This window comes from Aspergillus pseudoviridinutans (genome assembly GCF_018340605.1).
Source record: "Aspergillus pseudoviridinutans IFM 55266 DNA, scaffold_5, whole genome shotgun sequence".
NCBI lineage: Eukaryota > Fungi > Ascomycota > Eurotiomycetes > Eurotiales > Aspergillaceae > Aspergillus > Aspergillus pseudoviridinutans.
Genome location: NW_025091285.1, coordinates 3,933,164 through 3,954,053, shown reverse-complemented (window position 1 = coordinate 3,954,053; position 20,890 = coordinate 3,933,164). Strand labels below are relative to the sequence as shown.

Sequence of the window (20,890 nt, the reverse complement as noted above, 5' to 3'; positions counted from 1 at the left end):
CCACTTTCTGCTGAAGTATTTCCACTTCTGGGGTCTCGTTTCGGGCCTTCGTGCTTTTCATAAGAGGGTTGACTATCGTCCAATATGATTCCGCTGCTAGCAGGTGGGTAAGACCTGAGACAAAAGCTCATTCTTTTGGAACGTTTTGTACGGTTCTCTTGTTTCGGATCATTCCATTAATTTTTTTATCTGCCACATGGATATATACTGCTTGTCCTTCACTCTTCATCCACCTCAAATACACGCACAGCCATTACCAAAGCACTAGGGCGGGATGGCACCAAACCTGCCCTCTTCCACGCAAGTTTATTCAGGATATGATCCTGATAGGGCTGCACACGAATAAGGATTTTTCTTATTCGTATTCGTAGATTTCCTTCAGCTCATTATTCGTATTCGACTAGCTAGTTGGGTAACTTTATTTGTATTCGATTCGTATTATTCGTAAACTTTGCCGAGACTTTGTTATACAAGCGCGTCGCATGACTACGCGAAAATGTGGTTCAATTTAGGCGCGTTTTCTCAAAGAAACAACTCTTGAGCCGTGCGATGGATGATTTTATAGGGTCTCAACTCAAACGGCCACATCGAGCTCGGCGAATTGACTACCTTGCTCTCAACGATGGCATCGACGAAGAGGTCCCGCCAGAAGACCGTATTATCGAAACACCTTCGAAGAATGCACGCGGTAGCGTTGAACCTATTGACCCTGATGACTGCAAGCCAATTAACCCGGGCTCGAAGTCCGCTTTCATTGACCTACCAACAAACGAACAGACTGATTATTGTTTACCTGACGCGGTCAGCATCTCCCCTGAAATAGGCCTTTCTGCTCGAAGAAGGCCACAGAATCAGGCTCTCTGGGCGCAGTTCGATTCCTTTCCGCTCCCAGGAAGGGGAGGATTACTAAAAGGCGAAACTCGAGCTCAAAAGCTCCAAAGTTCTTTATGCTCATAAACTGGGTGACTCGATCAGATATATAGCCACATGCAAGGCTAGATTGAAGCCCTGAACAACCGGCCCTGTGTTCAGATAGCCCAGCTGGGCTGAATTCGTGGAGTATGGTGGAGGTGAAAAAATCAGAGCCAATACGAAGCTGACAACAATATTCCAAAGTTGAGCAAAGCCACCGATAATAGTGGCCCGCGCCTGGCACATTCTTGCTGACCTTTCCTGTAACGGACAAGGACAAGGAGCACATGGCTGGCTTCATGGAATGAACTAATGGGCCGTCAACTCAGACCCTAATTAAGGTCGCGTGGGTCAACCGTCTCGCAATTATCGCGGACAAAAGAGCCGACACGCTTTTATCACACCGCTGGGTCGCCAATCAAGCGCTCTTTCACGTCGACCTTCTCCGCCATCGGACAGTAAATATAGCTAACTCACTGGCACAGTAATTACTACATCTGCCTGCAAGGCCCTGTCCTCCGCGTTCGAATCCTTGCGGCGCGACAAGATGAAGATCTCACTTATGATCATTTAAACTACGGCAGTAGCACACGTCCTTTATTTTCACGTTGAGTCCAGCAGTTCAATGCAAACGGCGGATCATTGCGGATGGAGCCGCTAGGCACTGAAGAAAGAATGCGAAGTTGGAACTTTGTATGGTGATTGTTCGGAGACATTCTTTATTCTCGTACGATGACCACGATGCCCGACGCCATCTCATGGTAAGGGCTGGTCTGTTGGCCTCCTATGACTCATGACGTGGGTGAAGGATATTAGTCCGAAACAATTATCATGAGATTCGGCTAGAATAAATCAATGATTTATGGGCCACCGAGTTGAACTGGTGTCAATAGATTATTTACATTACATTACATACTCAGAGCTGACTTTACTGCTGAGCAAGGGCGCTACTCGTCCTCTAGTGACAGTACAGCTTTCCGCACTGCATCTGAGCCCGGTGTCCTGTCGAACTGTGACACTCAACGCGTAGCCAGATTATTGCCTTAAGCCTTAAAAGGCATTCAATTTGGGTTGCAATCTGTGTATTAGCTCATCTCGCCCTTCCGCGAGACTTGCATTTGGCCCTTTGGACCCTTTGATCAATTTCTTAATGCACTATGCCGGTTGAATCCCCTTTCCCAGTATAGTCTTCTCCCCAAATTCTTGCTCAGCAACTTGATACAAAGGTAGCACCTGGAAATACCCATTGCCAGCTGTACCAACCCCCTCCCATGTGATTCGAGCCTCGTCCTCGCCGATTGTTGTCAGCGGTATACCCGTTCCGGCCGAACTTGCGTCTGCCAACAGCTGAATCTGGCAGCATCGCTCAAAAAGCACGAACCATGCAACAGTAGCCTCAATACTAGGCCCAACAGTGAGGATACCGTGATTTCCTAGAATCGCAGCTTTCTTATTGCCAAGGACTCTGGCAATGGCCTCACCTTCTTCGGGAGCCAATACAAGGCCTGCAAAATTTTCGCACCGTACGTGATCATTCCAGAAAACACAGAAATCCTGTGTTAGCATCGAGAGTGTCCGTCCAGTTGCAGCAATCGCTCGTCCGCTGACGCACTCTTCAACATTCTAGAGATCCCATTCCTACCCTTGGGCTTCCACTGCGGCAACGATTTTGTGCTAAATGTCACCGAGCCGATCCTCATATGGGGCGGCGCTAGTGCCGTCAGCGTTGCAGCCATTCAGCTCGCAAAAGTGGCTGGCTTGAAGCCTATAATCGTTACTGCGTCGCCGCAAAATTATGAACAGCTGCGCAAGTATGGCGCCGACCACTGCATCAACTACTCTGACGACAGCATTGTTGAGCGTATCAGGGCCATCCTTGAGACCCACGGAAAGACGCTGCGCTATATATTCGACACGGTTGGCATCCAAAGGGAAGGTTACTCATCGCCAGCGCTTTGCGAGGAGTGCATTCCCTCATCTAAATCGAATGGCACCCGCTTTGTGTGCTGCGTCCCTGTCGTCGGGAACCCGCGATGGTACATGGCGCTGGCATGCAGAAACATTCCGTTCCCAAACCCAGGGCCTAATGGCAACACGGTTGTGTACGAGGCGCGCCCTGTCTGGGAGAGGCGGCTGATGCACACTGTCCTCTGGGCTGCTAGAGAGTACGAGAAGGCATTCTTCATGCCGCCTCTCGAGGTCGTCAACGGAGCAGAGGCTGGCCTGCAGGCCATTAAACAGAGTGCCGCCGGAAAGATATCTTTCAAAAGATTGTAATTGAACACCCGTTATAAGTGCTCAGCGCGTGGAGGACTACTATCCCCTATCGTCAATGAAAGTGACTATTCATGGAAAGACTATCCCGGGATTGGATGTATTCTCCTAGATCACGGGCTAGAAGACATCACAATTGCATAATTTTTTTTTTTTTTTTTTTTTTTTTTTTTTTTTTTTTTTTTTTTTTTTTTTTAATATGTCTAAAACCGTACTTAACAGTATACTTTGACTGCCATCTTGTAGCTTTTCTCAACTAGCCCAAGCCCGCGAGAACAAAATATCAAATCCAGTATATCTATGTAGGATAGTACAGGCTTGCTGCTAGTAGTCGAGGTTACTATCTCAGTGTACAAATTAGAGCCCATTCTAATCCATTGAGGTAGTGTAGTGTAAGAAAGACAGGGACATCGACGGAGGGGGAAAGACGATGAGCTAGATTACAGCACTGGATGATTCTTCAAGGCTCGAGCTATTGTTCCATTGTTGCGTGGCCCAGCCCAGCTGAAACAAGCAATCTCCTATATGGCCACTTCTGTCTTTCTCGAGCCCACTGCTGCTACAGTATTCAATGGTCTCACCTAGTGTTCATTGAACCAACTCTCTTGCGCTTTTAGAGCGATGTCAACTGCTGTCCGACCGGAATTTTCAGCGGCTCCCCCTGCCCGGGAATAATGACGTCGGGGTCAATAGACTTGAGCAGCCTAACTGGTGAAAGTAACCCCATAGCCTTATATAGGGGGTTTAGGAGTGCTCCCTAAGCTTAGGATAAAAAGTGGTGCGGAGATATGTATCTTACCATCACTATCCTAATCACTATTATCTAAAATATAAAATTAACCATAACTCTAGTTTTCCTTAGTAAAGCTAATGTTTATTTTTTATATATATATCCCTATATAGGCCTAGATTAGGTTAGATAAGCTTATTAGTTCTTAGAGGTCTTGGGTCATATGTACCTAATGGTTTAACCTATGTCTATATAGAACAGGTTCACCCATATCCACATGGGTTGGATATGGATTTGCGGATTGGGTCAGGGTTAGGGATTGTAATTAGTCGGCGTAGAACCTCTAGGGGCGCCGATGGAGGAATAGGTTGAATATCAGTAATCATGATTTCCGTATAGCCTCATGCTTTAACGACCCGCTATATTTATTCCTTAGTTTATAGTATCTGACCTTTTATAATATCGGCTATGAAGGGCTAAAGCCAGACTTAATTCGATCCAACTAGGCCCGATATAATCTACTAAAAGCTTAGGAAAAGACGAGGTTTGGGACAGCAAATCCAGTGTATGACATCGTCCTTGATTGGTGATCGGGTACTACAGCCATCTTTTGGGTGTAGATAGGTCAAAGTTCACGTGCATTTAGTAAAACTATACATACTAACTTCAGTCTATTTGGGAGGACCGCTGTTTTCAATATCAAAGAAGGAGTGAGCAACATTTACAGCCAACTAAAACTAATAGATGAGGACATGCCAACTGTATGTTAGAGGTTAATAAGGAATGTTAGGAACTTCATAGTCCATGCCAGGTGCAATTAGCAGTAACCAGAGCCCTTTTTCGTGGAAAAAAGTAATTATGCTTTCCATGGCATAAATTTCGAGACATTTGTAGCATGATTTAAGCTGTATCATGTCTGTGAGTGGGTGATCTTTTTTCCTGCCAGGTATACATTGCGTATGTCCTGGTTAAGTATGGGAGCATTGTAAGGGAATAAAGGCCACAGATAGGTTAGGTTTCTTTCAGAGAAACATGCCTGTTATTGATAAAGGTGTCGATATTTCGCCTATTGGCAGGAATCGGGGTGGAGGTGGCGGACTGGCTTATGGGATAGGTTAACTTTATTCTCCAGTGTGTCTAAACGCGAGTGATCCTACAAACAGTGGAATGAGCTTCCTTACATGAAGCGGACTGCGTGTAATACTCCAAGATTGTAAGGAAGCGCGGTTTTCCAGTTGAATAGATCCCTAGAATGTCCCTTATGCACCAACCAGAATCAGGTACGCTGTGCAGTATCTAATGCTAAGCAATGTATTGTTACTCCGCATTAAGTACCAGCGTAAAACCGCCAAGCTCTTCCATTATATAAGTTATAGAAAGAGAATGTAGTGGAGTATTTCTATACATATAATGTGGAATCCTGATGTTTAAATCCACCATCTCTGCTGAGCCTAGTATCAATGATTCTAGCCAGTAATCATTTGAGTTTCCTTGCTCACAATTTCTCATATCGCATTGCATATCCATAAACATCCGTCTTTGTGGTAGGGGACGAATACAAGAAATGGCGCTCGTTATACACACGCTTCCACCCCTTTGGAATACCGAACTCCGCAACAGCTTGCACATGATTGGCATTGAAAGTCATATCTCCATGTTTCCGCTTGATCTCTTGAATGTAAGCGTCGTCGAGGTCATCCACTTCGAAAGTGACGGATTTACGGGCGAGCATGAACATCCTGGCCAGAACGGCATTGAAGTGAACAGTGTCAAGGAAATGAAGAGCTCCAAAGCAGGTAATGTGATCGTGTTCCCCAGCGCCCTAGATAGTCAGTATATAAATCTTAAAACTGTGTTGCACTAGGACGTACCATGATCAGCTCCTGCATCGGACCAACGCGCACCTCCTTGTAATACTTCTTGATATTAGGAGCTTCCAACATGCACGGAGACAGATCAATACCAAAGACCTCTGCCTGGATACCTTGTTCATGAAGGACTTGTCCCATTGCCCCCGTACCGCAGGCGACATCTAGAACTGTCCCAGATAGATCATAGTTGGCAGAAAAGAACTTTTGGATGTTGCAGAGCTCCGAGTTCTCCCACACGGCATGATATGCCGGGGCAAAGCTGTCATAGACAGCAGCAATATGGTTGTTCTGCGCAGTGTGCCAGCCCAGCTGCATTTGTTTGGTAGCGAGAAGCATATCAAAGAAGGCTGCCTGGCCACCGGGGAACTTCTCCTCTACAACCAAGTCATCTCCCAAGGTATTACCTTTGGGGTAGAACACCACAGGGATACAATTGACTTCAATCACATATGCATGGCCGGTACTTTCTTCCAGTCGCATGTCAACACGAGCCCAAGCACCACCGCCGCTGACGCCGATCGCCTTGAACGCTTCCACAGCGGCAGACTGGAGGTTCGCCTTGTGCGGCTCTTCCTCGACAAAGGCATACTTGATGATGCCTTGGTCCACAGCTTCGAACTTGTTATGCCACGTCAGGAAGGCTTCGTTATCGGGCGTGTTTTCCGGAAACACGTATTGCAAGGGAGTCAAGGCGACCACCTCACGCCCCATCTCAACCACGATGGCAGAACATTCTTTGCCAATGATATAATCCTGGACCAGAATGCTGAAGGTGGTGTTGTCTTTCTGCATCATAGCCACGCGCTTGATCACCTCTTCTTCCGTATAGCAGATGGAATCCTCGTCGAGGTTGAGAGACCCATATCCGTCGGCGTACTTGACGATCTTCGGGTACTTCCCGGGGGTGTCGCCTGGTACCCGAAGACCGCACTTTTTTGCTGCTTTTTGCAGATCAAGTTTATTCTTTGCCAGGAAGGTAGAGGGATTAGTCAGGATGATGACACCTTTCGATTCTAGGTAGCGGGTTGCTTCGACGCCCGCAACATCATCGGATTCAATGCCCCACTGCAGGATAATAAGTACCTAACTACTGGGAGTAAGAAGGAACGCTGACCATGTAATTCATAAAGAGGTCAAAGTTCTCTTTGCAGATTTCATCAATCTCTGCCTTTGCGTTGGCCTTGGTGACATATCGAGTAACGAACTCATGGCGGTCTTTGGATATGTACCTATTTGGATCCGGGAATTCGTCATACTACGATTGTCAGAGACTGCATCGCTTAAAAACGGAGGGGTGATCGATTCGAAAGTGTGTACCTTCTCAAAAGGAGAGTCGACACCCTCGTATGAGGAATTGATCAGACAGATCTTCATTTCTGTGAATGGTAAATGTTCGATTGGTAGCAGTGAGTGAGATTGAATATTTAGTCTTTCTGTCGCTGGCGTACGAACGTTTTATCTAGAACATCGGGATCCTTTAAGGTGTGCTAACCTGGCAGCAGTTAATACCAGACGGATATGGACATATGAATTGATTGATTGCCGTCAGGCGAACATGGGTTGATCTGGTCCCCGATCAACAAATACTGTGGAGCCCGATCAACAAATAAAAATTATCTTCATGCAGTGTGAAAGCTGATCATGGAGGACATCTCATCAATAGACCATGACACTACTGCACCTCTCCTTGTCTTATCCCCTGGAACTGCTGTGCTCCCATCCGCGATATGTGAGCTGCACATAATAATTGTAATGGACTTCCACCATATCGATCAAGCCACTGCCCTTGATGTAAAGCAATATTGGGATAAAAATGGGGTTTGTTACCGTAGACTGGAGAGGGTAAAGCCTCAAAGGGAAACACCATAGACAGGGGTGGAAGGAAGAGCTGGCGTCGTGTTGACTAGATGTGACAGATATCTCGCGAACGATCCCAGGGTTTGTTCTAGTCGAGGATGAGCCGAGCTGAAGCTACCATTGCGACCAATAATACAAGGATCATGCTCAGCTTTAGCGGAGTACCTGAATACTAAACTTTCATAGCGGCCGATCTCGTATTTTTCGGGCGCATCTATTCATCAGACGGCGACTTGAAGACTGAAGTATGTGATGGGCTTGCATTAGTAGTAAACCTAATGCAGCGGATGCATCAAGTGCACATAAAATGCATACGTTTCGGGTATCCAAATTTTTGGTCTTGCTCAGCTTGCTTGATTGTACAACGCATAACTTCGATCATCATTTTCACCGATTTGGTTCTTGGGCGGAGAATATTTTCCATGAGCTTTGTCCTGCGTTGGTGCTTGCTATTCCTCACTCCAGCAACTCTCGATCAGGACCAACATGACTATCAGTAAAGACGCAGTTGACAATCTCTCCTCGTCCTTCCCCAGGGAACGCAAAAGCAACTTCTACGACAGCAAGTATTTGGCCGAGTATTATGATCTCTGGACGCAATCCAAGGGTGACGCAGTCGACCTCCGATCGGATGCCAATGTCTACTTTTCTACGTTAAAAATGAGCCTGCAAGTCCATCATAGAGGTGAACCCTATACCATCCTCGATGTCGGCACCGGCACGGGGCGCGTACTCATCAACCTGAGCGACGACGCCGCCGCCTCCGATCTCGATGTCTCTGATGTCGAGCTCATCGGGGTAGACAAGGAACAGACGATGATCGACCGGGCTCAAGCCGTGTACCTCGGTACCCCGTCATTTAAAAAATTCAGCCATGTCTCCTGGGTGGTCGGAGAAGCCACCGGCCTCTCCACGCTCCCTGTTCTGTCTTCGAAGCAGGGCCAAATTGATCTGCTATTATTCGCGGTAGGAAGCATTAGCCATCTCACCAGTGTCAACGAGCCACAGCGCTTCTTCGCGGAAGCTGCTACCCTCCTGCGTCCCGGCTCAGGACGCGCATATATCCCCATTCAATCCGATCTGATATGTCGGGGCTCGCTGAGTGAATGGAGACTCAATGAGGATACCTGGGCGGAGGTGCGGGATACGGACGAGTTTGTCAGTCAGCTGTACCCGGGAGTTGTTTACAGGCAGTTTCCTATCCACAGCTCTACTGTAAAGGAAGGAGTGAAGTATGACAAGTATAACTTTCAGGTGGTTGAGAGGGTTGGATTGGAGGACAGGGTGGTTGAGAACAACGCTATTGAGATATCTCTACGTATTTGGGAGGTGTATAAGCTGCTGCAATGGGCACAGGAAGCAGGTTTGGTGTGTGTGGAAGAATTCAAGAGTTCTCATGAGGATTACTTTGTTTTTAGAAAGGTTTGATGCCTACAGGGAAGAATATAGAGGTGGGAGCAATATGGCAGTCATGTATACAAGGGTTAAAACATGAAATCCATCACGAAAAAAAACTATCTGGTCTTCATATAATTGGGGTTCTTAAACAGATAGTAAAGGAGAGCTTCCAGCATTGATGGTATGAAGTTTCATCACCTGCCGATACGAGTATTTAGAGGTGCTCTAAAACCAAGAAGCTATTGCAGGCAGGTGGCTGTTTCTGATAGGACGCAAGTGGTTACATCCCTCAGTTGAACTTTTTATATACATGCTTTGTTTCTCCCAACGATCTGTCAGGTATGCGTATCATGATAAGTGGTAAGTACGGTGTCTCTTGTACAATCCTCCAAGCTATATTGTTTCATATTTCCTGCTTGTGGCAGTAGAACGCGTGATACACAAGTATCTAGCGGGAAAATCGAGTTTACCCCATGGCTCATAATGGGAAGAAGTCCAGAGATCCAACACATTAGGGAAACTAGGATCTATCTGGCTATGTAGTAAGGAGTGGAGCTGCTTTGGCCTCAGCAGATTAATAAACGTCTTCTCATATACTGAGCATAATTCTCTCATGAAGCACAGAGTGATGATTAATCCAAGGACCTAGCCTATTTATGGCCTTATTCTTCTTGATCCCTCTAAAGTTGAKTATTTCTATCCATTAACTAGATGGCAGAGCTCCAGACGTAATCCTCATAAAGGCTGGAATGCAGGGTCTAGGACAGTTTAAACTGTACAAAATCCAGTCTGATCACTGTTTCAGACCGCTGCTTCCTTGGCTCTTGCTGCCTACCTTTCGATTGTACCTATATATGTCTCGGATGGGCCTGTTGGTGGCACCGGCACCTAAATAGTTGATCAATTGTGCGGGCCATGGTCAAGTAGGGACAAGTTCGATAACCGGGATGTTGTATGGCCATTTAACACATAATTGGACAAATCGGTACATGGAATGAGTTGATAGCCTGACGACAGCAAGTTGATGGACATGGCGAATGACGAATAACACATCAATAACCTTAATACTGCTAGGTACAAAACTCTCTGTCAACCTTGACAAACCGGAGTGCGACCTCTACTACCCATCATCACGCCTACCAGTAGACCGACCACTAGCCAGTGCGGGCTACCCTGCCAACCGCTCAAGTACAGATCCAGTACTTCAGTAGGCGAATTCAAAGGCATATGCCGTGTTGGATGAAGAGAAGCTCACCCACCATGTCACCGAATTGCCGGTGTATGTATGGGTCGCTTGACCAAGGTTCACTGGGGAATCAACTTCTCCGAATTGGCTGGTCCAAGGGAACTCATATGTCGTGATTGTGATGCTGCCGGAGGATGGAAGCCCCAGAGACCCCAGGTTGGTAACAGTAATATCCCATGTTCCCGTCTTCGCCCTGCTGCCGCATAGGATCTTCACAACCGATCCCGTCTTGGTAGCGTAGACGTCAAATCCACCGTCTGCCGAGCCGGTGGTACCCAGGCGAATGCCGGTTTGGTTCAAATGGTAGTACTTGTAAACCTGGAACTCTCCGGTCGGCCAGTAGCCACCTGCTGTCGCGCTATACGATGATGTTCCAGCATTCGGCTTGCCCACAAGTCCGGCAAGAAAGTCGTGAAGTGCTGTAGTCGAAAGCCAATTACCACGCAAGCCGAGAGTATCATAGCGCTCGAAGCGGCTAATGTACCAGGCGTCGCCACTCGGGACTTGTTCTGAACCAATCCCGTATTCGTTGACGTTGTTAGGTCGATTGGGTAGGCCGTGCGAGCTGAGCAATGATTTTAGGGTTGAGTTGCTCGTCTGCAAGTCACACCGGCTGCCGCATTCGAGATGCCAGGTGTATTGGTCGGGAATTGAATTGTTTGCACCAATAAATCCCAGGAAACCATCCCACCACGAGTTGCCAATTGATGGTGCTGACGCAAGAGACGGACCAACAAGAAGGACAGCTGGACCCAACGCATCCCTTTGGACGCAGGAATGCCAGTAGTCAGCACAGGATTACATCTCGCGCAAACAGGGTCATTTACCGAAGTCGATGAAACCCCCGACCCCACATGTTCACCCACTGGGACACTCCTCGGTTGGTCCAGTAGATTCCCTCAGGCTCATTCCACAGATCTATGTCCAAACCCGCCTCCATTGAATTGGATTTGATATCGGCTATGACTTGGGTCAGGAATGCGTCATAAAACGCCCAGTTCCCGTTGTCGCCAGGATATGGAGCGCTTGAGTTCTGCGTGCCATCTGCTCCCCAGAGGTCATGGAGGAGAAGCTGAAAGCGGGCACCGTATTTCCTGGAAGTTTGGTAATTGGAGAGCGCAGATTGGAAGCGGCTCTTTTGCACATATTAGTCAAACATCGGGAATTTCGACAAGGCTAGTCATTCACACCTTATATTCATTCAGACCCCATATCCAGCCTCGCTCTCCAGGATTGACGAGCTGCGCTCCACCTGCTCGGCCATATCTATACCCAACGTCGGTATAGAAGTGGTCAGGAATTTGGCCCTGCTGGTCTGGGATGCCGTAGATCCAGCCAGAAGCTAAATTGGCTGGAGTGCCACGGCTAATGGCAGCGTCAACGGTTGCGGTTTGCGCGAATGCGGCGCCAGAGTTGGCGAGCAATAAAGTAACACAAGGAAGCAAGGACAATAACATGGTGGGAATCTGGAGGCTCTCAAATTTCGATGTCCAATGTAAATTCTGTCTACAAAATTATTTGAAAGGACTATCATGCACTGGCCTCTTATACACCAAACAAAGCGGAGCTACCAGAGCCAATGGAGAAAGAGGTCCTCGATGCGGAGGCGGGGTAGCTGATACGCAGTTGCAGTAAAGCCTCCAAAATAGACAAAACTGAAAACCAAAAAGGAAAACGATGTTTGTCGAGCCGCCTTCACGGACCCGAAACTGTGGTTGCCCCCTGACGACCCCGCCTTCACGAACCCGAACCCTTGGTCCCTCAGGGGGGAACAATCCACTATGCCGATAAGCGGATACTCTCCGCCGGGACTTGGCATTCCGGCGGGGATGTGAACCAGGATAAGAACTGGTTATACTATGTATACAAATCTGGATTGTCAATCGAGACTCACATAAACCTTCGATTCGAGCGCCGTGTTCAAGATGTTCCGTGAGGAAACAAGCCGCCTCATCTACGAGTACGACGCCGAGCAGCTCTACATCGAGCCCTGGGGCCCGAATGCCTTGCGGATCAGAGCCACAAAATGCGCGACCATGCCAACTGAAGACTGGGCGCTCGAGGGGCAGCCTCCTCCCGTAATGCATGCCGAAATCTCCATTTCCTCAACTGCCGCAAAGATTACCAACGGCAAGATCCAGGCTGTCATTACCAAATTCGGTAAGCTGACAATCCTGAATTCACAAGGCCGTGTTCTACTTGAGGAGTACACGCGCACCCGTCGGGATATTCTCGATTCTAAATGCAGCGCCATTGAAATTGAGGCCCGGGAGTTTAAGCCCATCCTTGGCGGCGATTATCACTTAACGGCACGGTTCGAGAGTGTTGACCCGAATGAGAAGATATTCGGCATGGGTCAATACCAGATGCCATTCCTGGATTTGAAGGGTATAGACCTTGAGCTGGCGCATCGTAACTCTCAAGCCAGTTGTCCCTTTGCTCTTTCGTCTCTCGGATACGGATTTTTATGGAATAACCCCGCGATTGGGCGCGCGGTGTTTGGGAGGAACATAATGAGCTTTGAGGCATACTCGACAAAGGCGATGGACTACTGGGTTGTGGCGGGAAATTCACCCGCAGAAATTGAGGAGCATTATGCAAACGTCACCGGCAAAGTCCCCATGATGCCTGAATATGGCCTTGGTTTCTGGCAGTGTAAGCTGCGCTATCAGACCCAGGAAGAGCTTCTGGGCGTAGCGAGAGAATACAAGAGCCGGAACTTACCGATCGATCTTATTGTGATTGACTTTTTCCACTGGCCTAAGCAAGGGGAGTGGAAGTTCGACCCTGGCTACTGGCCAGATCCAGGTATGTGTCTGAGTGATAGCGATGAGAGACGCTAGCTAACCAGGACTTTCGTCTAGCTGCTATGGTTCAGGAACTGCGTGAGATGAATATTGAGCTCATGGTTTCCATCTGGCCTACAGTGGATAAGAAGTCGGAGAATTTTGAGGAGATGCGTGAGCATGGTCTTCTCATTCGAGTGGACCGAGGCGTTCGAACTGGCCTGGATTTTGAGGGCGAGACCATCCACTTTGATGCTACGAACCCCAAAGCGAGACAGTACGTTTGGAAAAAGGCTCGGGACAACTACTACGCTAAATATGGGATCAAAGTGTTCTGGCTTGACGAGGCCGAACCGGAATATACAGCATACGATTTTGACAACTACCGGTACCACCTCGGGTCAAACCTGGCGATTGGAAATATCTATCCACGAGACTATGCGCGGGCTTTCTACGATGGACTGACTGGCGAAGGAGAAGAGAATGTGGTGAACCTGGTGCGATGTGCCTGGGCGGGCAGCCAGAAGTATGGGGCGCTGGTCTGGAGTGGCGACATCGCCTCCTCGTGGAGCAGCTTTCGGAATCAGCTAGCCGCTGGACTTAACATGGGCATCGCAGGTTTTCCTTGGTGGACCACAGACATTGGTGGTTTTCATGGAGGAGATCCCAATGACCCAGAATTCCGCGAACTGCTTGTGCGCTGGTTCCAGTGGGGAGCCTTCTGCCCTGTTATGCGCTTGCATGGCGACCGGTTGCCCCGGCAGCCTCAACAGGGCACGACGGGAGGTGCGACGTGTTGTAGCGGTGCAGACAATGAGGTATGGTCGTACGGACCGGAAGTGTATGACATCTGCAAGAAGTATATGCATATCMGCGAGGAATTGCGACCCTACACGCGACAGCTGATGCGAGAGGCTGCGGATAAAGGTGCCCCGGTGATGCGAACTCTCTTTTATGAATTTCCGGAAGACGAAACATGCTGGGAGCTAGGCACTCAGTACATGTTTGGCCACCAATTCATGTGCTGTCCAGTGCTTAGCGCTGGCATGGCGAAGATGACGGTCTATCTCCCCCACCTGCCTGCTGAAAGGAAGTGGAAGGCATTCCAGGGGAACGATGTCTGGGAAGGTGGCCAATGGATCGAGGTTGACTGCCCCATAGCTACGATGCCTGTTTTTGTGAAAGACTAGGCAAAGTGCAGGCCTGGTGGATGTACAGTCTTAAACCGGATACTCGGTACCAACTCTGGTTTTACCAGCAAACTAGTTAATAGATTGTGTTCAAACTGGACTCCAGCCATCTCTCCTACGTAACAAATCGTACAGATACCTATCTAGCTTGGGATGCCATTTCTCGACAGGTATACTCTCGGAGCACATTAGACATCAATTTTGATTCTACGATGCTCTTCGTGAGCATCGATCCTGCCGAGAACAATGGTTAATTCTTCGGTGGTCCAGGGTGGCTGGGCGAGATGAAAGCACCCAAAATGCGGGGAACCCGTAACTCCACAAGGATTTTTGCCTCCGAAAAGAACATAGTTTAAGACATTTTGAATTCGTCTACGCTAGTAATGTTTTCGGATGACTAAGAATTTTTATGTGAGATCGAAATCAAATGAAGGTCTGATTCTTTTCAACAAATGACAATCTAGGCCATATTTATAGCCTGGAAAATGAAGGTATTCAGATTTGAAATACTCCTGCATCAGTGATATCAAATTTATAATCATAATTCCATAGATTTCTGGTGTATGCATAATCATCTTGGCCAAATTACCTATACTAGAAGGTTTATCAAAGGAATGGCCGAATTTCTCCATTCAGTAAGCAGTAATCTAATTCAACACACCCCCCCAGCTAAGCCGTTAGGCGAAGCTGTATCCAGCGTCAATTCCATAGCTGTTGAAGCCATATCCATCCAATTAATCAATTGAGTTGAATTATGAGATTAGAATAAGGTTAAAGCTCCTAATCTCTGTCTCCTAATTAGTCAACAAGGCCTACCATCTTGCAGAATTCCATATACTTATTCCAGGGAAGATTCTTCGTGAGGCTGTCAGCAGGCATATTAGCCATTTCAATCTAATTGACTAATATTCAGCCCGATTGGACCTCTTGCCAGAGCCAGTACTAGTGTATATCAATATGCCAAAGCTTAGTTCAGATGATAGGCTCTTTGCTTTGTAGCAAGCTAATAGTTTACTAATTATCACATAAGATTAATATCTCATGCTCTGGATCAAATCCAATATCTAAGAATAGTCACTTCTACTAGAATACATTCTTTATAGCCTCCAAGATAGCTAGCAATTTAGCTTCAGTAGTAGATGTAGTAACCATACATTGCTTCCCAGCTCACTAATTAACCACAGCATTAAATAGCTTCATAAGATATCCCTCACTGCTGCTACAATCTAATTGGTCTGTGTAGGCAGTGTTACTAGTAATAATAAAGATATTCCCTGTTAGATCGCCTCTAAATTCTAATGCATAGTCCTTCATAGCATTAAGATATAAGAGCACCTAATTAGCTGCGTTAAAATGGGTGGGTCCTAGATTCAATAGATATCTTAATAGATCAGATATTATCTTAGCAATATCTAAGTGAGTGATCACCGCGGCGTAGAGAATCAATCCAATCTTAGATTAGTAATGGTGTATCTCATCAATAGTTGCCTTTCTGTTATATAGCTATAGATTGTTTGTTGCAGGCATATGAGGCTTCCTATTAGTTAAATTAAGATGATATCTAGTTACAATCTTCTTAATATATCTATATTAACTCAGCTAAAGCTTCCATTTCACTCAATCCCTGGTGATTTAAATATTTAGGAAGGTATCTCCCTCTCCTAGATTATAGAATTTATAGCATCCTTGCAGTTTCTAAATTAAATTATCTGCATGCCTCTTGCTTTCACAGCAGTATAGAATTAGTATATTATCTATAAATACTAAGATCACTAGCTTATCATTTATATAAAGGTAGGAGTCCGAATCAATTCTTCACAAGCCAAATTTATCTAGGGCTTTTAAAATCTCCTTCTACTAGAGGTGGGGTGACCTCTACAGGCCATAAAGAGCTCATTTTAACTAGTAAACATAACCAGATTTAGAGAATCCATCTGCCATCCAGGTGTATACTTCCTTATCTAGCTTGCTATTAACAAACACATTAACAGTATTAATTTACTAGATATCTAGATTAAACATAGCAGTAATAGCTATTAAGGTTCAAAACATTCTTACTGCTAGGGTAGCTGCTACTATATTTTTATACATCATCTCTTGCAGATCACCTCATACACAGATTCTGGCCTTAGCCTTAATTAAATAGCCTTCTTAATTAAATTTGTATATAAAAACCCATTTTAATAGAATAATCTTCTTACTAGTAGGCATTCTGACCTTCCTAAAAGTCTCTTAAGCTACTAATGTACTGTATTCCAACTCTGTAGCAGCTTAAAAGAGTTCTTTTAATAGATACCATTGTATCTCTTTCTAGTTATTCAGGGGAGGAGGTATTTCATTTTAATAAAGCCATTTCATAGGTGTGTTTACTCCCTTCTTAGAGGCCTTATCTAGCAGGCCTAATCCAAATACAGCAAATACTAAATAGAATTATTTTAATCTATCTACCCAGGTTATAACTATAAAATCATATCCACAAGGTGCCTGATATTATCTTTTTCCTATAATAATATTCTCCTCAGAAAAATCAGCACTTATATTATATTTTGGGCGTCTAGGGATCTCATCAACATCATTAGATTTATTTAGATTATTTTTAGGATTAATACTTAAGCAATTAACCTCACTCCAGAGCTGTTTTAACAGTGAATCTTTACTAATCTCTTCTCCTCTGTCTGCATCTAAATCTAATTATGTTGGTGATTCCAGAAAGGTGTTAGTAAGCTATACAGGCATCTCTGGCTCTGGCGAATCAATAATTTTCGTTGGAGATCTCAGAGTCATTAAATTAAGTAGATTAAGTCATATATCTCCCTGTAGGCTATCGGTCCAGCCTCTAGGGACCTCATATTAAGATCTAGGTGCTGGGCAAGGCGTTAAATCAATATCTCTCTCAGTAGATTCAATTGGAATGTCATTATATTGGTTAGATTATTCAGGCATAGAGTCAGGAGATGGAGGTGCAGGGTTCTCTTTCATTAATTCTGCTAGCACAACAGCTTAACCACTTACCTTATTCAGAACACCACCTTCCATATTCAGGACCTCACTAACCTTATTATTTACCATTCTCACCCCCCAAGCTTTAACCTTATCCAACTCCCCCTCATACTCCATACCTTCCACCTGCCTAATTTAGATATCTAGAATCTTATTTAATTCAACTGGCAACTCAGGCAGATTAGATATCTTAATTACTTCTGTGTGGAATGGATTAAATAGATCAAATACAATATCTTCATTAAATATCACATCTCTCTTATCTGTAATCTTTCCGTTCACTAGATTCCATATCTTCTATATATTAGAGGCTGTGAATCCAACCAGATAGCCTACCCAGGCTTGCAAATCCAGCTTCTTTAACCTCAGAATCTTATAGTGCCTAATATACACTCTGCAGCCATATACACGCAGATTCACTAGAGAAGGCTTCTTGCCATAGAGCTTCTTATAAGGTGTAATCCAGGTCCATTTCTTCTTCCCTTCCTTATCTTCTTCTATTTCTCTTCAGGGGTGATGATTATAAAGGTAAATAGCCACATAGAAGATATACAGCCATAGCTGCTCAGGTAATCTTACAGCTATTCTCATACTACAAGCCATTTTAATTATCATCCAGCCAGCTCATTTAATTAAGCCTTTCTGCTCATCAACATATCTCATTAAATAAAGGATATCAATTCCCTTATAGCTCATCTCCTATATATATTCACCTCTAAGCATTGGCTCATAGTCTGAGAACATTTACTTAGGCTTAAGGCTAAATTACATTTTAACCCATTCAATAAATTACCTAATGAGGTTATTCAACTAATTCTTATCTAAGTGGGTGTAGATTACATGCCACCCCATTAATTTATATATAAAGTGACAGATCCATCGATCACCATTATAAGTAATCGTCATTAGAATTAGATCAAAGTGAACTATTTCAAATAGCCTAGTCAACTTCTCTCTAGGTGTCTAGGATATCTGCTTATAAGCCTTCACTAATCTACACATCTCACAGACTGATCTCTTACAGCTGAGCACCTTTACACTAATTATAGCCTCTTCCAAATACTGTACAGCCTCATCTCTAAGGTGTGCAAGCCATTAGTGCCATCATTCACTTGTTTTAGCTAATTCATGAGGTTTCTCAGAATATCTATTCATAGTAAAGATATTTAGAATTGGATTATATTTAACAACTTCCAGATTACATCTTATCTCCATGCGGTAGATCAGTCTTCCATTTTAATCTTCTAGGACATATTTCCATTAATTCAAATAATACCTATAATTCATTATTTAAAAGGTTAAGAGCAAGTTTATATGGCATTCCAGTATATAAGCCACTCTCCTAAGTTCTAATATATAGAGGTTCCTATTCATTCCAGTTGCTTGCAGTTCAACCTTTCCATAGCTAAGGATTTAAACATCAGTCATCCTAAAACACACATACTCATCTTCCACTAGTTTATAGGTAAGAAACCAAGTTCATAAGTTACAGATATTAATATCTGCTCCCAAATCAACAATCCAACTATCTCACAGCTCATATACATTAGTATTACTACCTAGGGAGAATACTATTAGATCTTAGTAAATAATGCTCATTACTATACATTCTAGCTTCTTATCTTACTTCTAATTAGCTTACTTAATCACTAATTCCATTGCTTGACACAGTTTCAGATTTAATTACTTAAGCTGTTTGAATTTGGCTTTAATATCTGGATTCAGCTTCCATCCATTCAGCTATTTTAATTTAATTAAATAGGGGCAACTATTAAACAGATGCTTTTCTCTGCAAGGGCAGTTATCTCAGGCTTACTTAGGCCGTTCACTTCCATGATTCTGATTAGTCAAATCAGAATTTAGTTAATCTGAGGATTATCCTTTAAATGTAGTGAATACCCCTTTTCATTCCTTTAGGCTTAGGGATTACTAGCATTTTCAATAATTATAGATCTCATCAAATACATCTAGTAATCTATCCCTCTTTAGCTTATTTAATCTTATCTTAGCATATATACTATCCAAATGCCTCAACACTTTAAGAAAGTTTCAGGTTCTAACTTCACTAGTGAAATTAGTCATTCTAAGCTAATCACACTTACTAATAACATCTTCCCATTCGCCTAGCTATCTATCAACATTCTGATTAGCTGGCTTCAAGATAAGTTGGTTATATCTATCTATGATAAGTAAGATTTAATCTTCCTCCTTCAGTTCCAGCTTGTTCTTCAACTTCTAGTACTTCTTAATCTCAGTATCTAATTAGCAGGTTAACTAACAAAGATACTTAGTTACTACCATTTGCTTAATGGCTAGCTAGATAGCTGTGAGACCTCTCTCTACTTCCTTCTATTTAGTATGTTTGCGCTGCTAGCAGCTCACTCAACATTAGCATAAGGTTTCCAGATCAAGATTAGTGGCAGCTGATTACTTCACTTGCGGCTGCTGATTTATTTATAGTTGCTAGTTAGCTTGATTTATTGTCACCTCATCACTACAAGATTAATCATCTTCCAATTCTGCTGCTCATTTGGCTGGAGCAGCTCTCTGATTAGTTAATCCAGAATCAAAATCATCTAGATGGATCAGCTTAACTAGCTAAGGTTCCTTCTTCAGCAAGATATCCAATACTCTATTGGCTTACACTAATCCAAGAATGTAAGAATTCCATCTCCACCAATCATCTGGTGTGTTAAGCAAGATGGAGACCTTCATAGTGGATATGGAAGGCATTGGTTCAGCATAGTAGTCCATATTAGCTTCTATGGGTGACAGCAGCATCAATATAGCCTCAATTCTTCCTGATTAGGCAAGCAATCCAGTAAGAGATCTCATCCAATTCCCTGAGATATCTCTCAATCCAATATCTAGTTGCCAAACCAGGGGAATAGCCTCAATCAATTCCCAAACGTCTCCTAAGGGCAGGCCGGGCTCATAACTTTTGAATTCGTCTACGCTAGTAATGTTTTCGGATGACTAAGAATTTTTATATGAGATCAAAATCAAATAAAGGTCTGATTCTTTTCAATAAATGACGATCTAGGCCATATTTATAGCCTGGAAAATAAAGGTATTCAGATTTGAAATGCTCCTGCATCAGTAATATCAAATTTGTAATCATAATTCCATAGATTTCTGGTGTATGCATGATCATCTTGGCCGAATCACCTATACTGGAAGGTTTATCGAAGGAATGGCCGAATTTCTCCATTCGGTAAGCGGTAATCTAATTCAACAAGACACTTTGGCCACGTGACACCGCTGTGGAGACTGCCCTGAAGTCAGGACTTCTTTAGACGGCCTCTACTCCCCACGAACACAAACATCCTGCATCCTTCTTCCCCGCATTTCGTGGCCCCGGAAGGGCCTACGGCATTATGAGAGACGATGCGACCATGGGTAGGCAAAAAGGCATCAGGGGTGCCAGACGCAGGGAGTCGGCTCTAACCTGCAACTTCTGCTGGCGGGGCTTTGCGAGAAGAGAGCACCTTACCAGGCACCTCCGCGTTCATACGCAAGAGCGCCCATTCACCTGCGATACCTGTGGGAAGGAGTTTTCTCGCATGTAGGTACCAGCTTGTAACACTCGGGGGCCAATTGCTACTCTTCGGCGCTAACTCACCCCG

The 20,890-nt window shown here is 44.7% G+C and overlaps 5 protein-coding genes across 5 annotated transcripts; 3 read left to right on the top strand and 2 right to left on the bottom strand.

Annotated features, from left to right (window-relative positions):
• Positions 1–2,383: 2,383 nt before the first annotated feature.
• On the top strand, positions 2,384–3,189 carry Asppvi_008443 (uncharacterized protein; the record flags this gene model as incomplete). Its single annotated transcript, XM_043304312.1, has 2 exons — positions 2,384–2,435; positions 2,540–3,189. 2 exons carry the CDS (start codon positions 2,384–2,386, stop codon positions 3,187–3,189), a joined length of 702 nt encoding a protein of 233 aa, XP_043160247.1.
• A 2,222-nt stretch (positions 3,190–5,411) lies between these two features.
• Asppvi_008442 (uncharacterized protein) lies at positions 5,412–7,161 on the bottom strand (the record flags this gene model as incomplete). The annotated part of the gene is made up of 4 exons (XM_043304311.1): positions 5,412–5,738; positions 5,788–6,852; positions 6,902–7,042; positions 7,105–7,161. 4 exons carry the CDS (start codon positions 7,159–7,161, stop codon positions 5,412–5,414), a joined length of 1,590 nt encoding a protein of 529 aa, XP_043160246.1.
• A 969-nt stretch (positions 7,162–8,130) lies between these two features.
• On the top strand, positions 8,131–9,072 carry Asppvi_008441 (class I SAM-dependent methyltransferase; the record flags this gene model as incomplete). Its single annotated transcript, XM_043304310.1, has 1 exon — positions 8,131–9,072. One exon carries the CDS (start codon positions 8,131–8,133, stop codon positions 9,070–9,072), a length of 942 nt encoding a protein of 313 aa, XP_043160245.1.
• Positions 9,073–10,246: 1,174 nt separating this feature from the next.
• Positions 10,247–11,745, bottom strand: Asppvi_008440 (uncharacterized protein; the record flags this gene model as incomplete). Its single annotated transcript, XM_043304309.1, has 3 exons — positions 10,247–11,051; positions 11,116–11,423; positions 11,479–11,745. 3 exons carry the CDS (start codon positions 11,743–11,745, stop codon positions 10,247–10,249), a joined length of 1,380 nt encoding a protein of 459 aa, XP_043160244.1.
• A 468-nt stretch (positions 11,746–12,213) lies between these two features.
• Asppvi_008439 (uncharacterized protein) lies at positions 12,214–14,264 on the top strand (the record flags this gene model as incomplete). The annotated part of the gene is made up of 2 exons (XM_043304308.1): positions 12,214–13,096; positions 13,153–14,264. The coding sequence occupies 2 exons, from the start codon at positions 12,214–12,216 to the stop codon at positions 14,262–14,264; spliced, it is 1,995 nt and encodes a 664-aa protein (XP_043160243.1).
• Between the last annotated feature and the right edge of the window lie 6,626 nt (positions 14,265–20,890).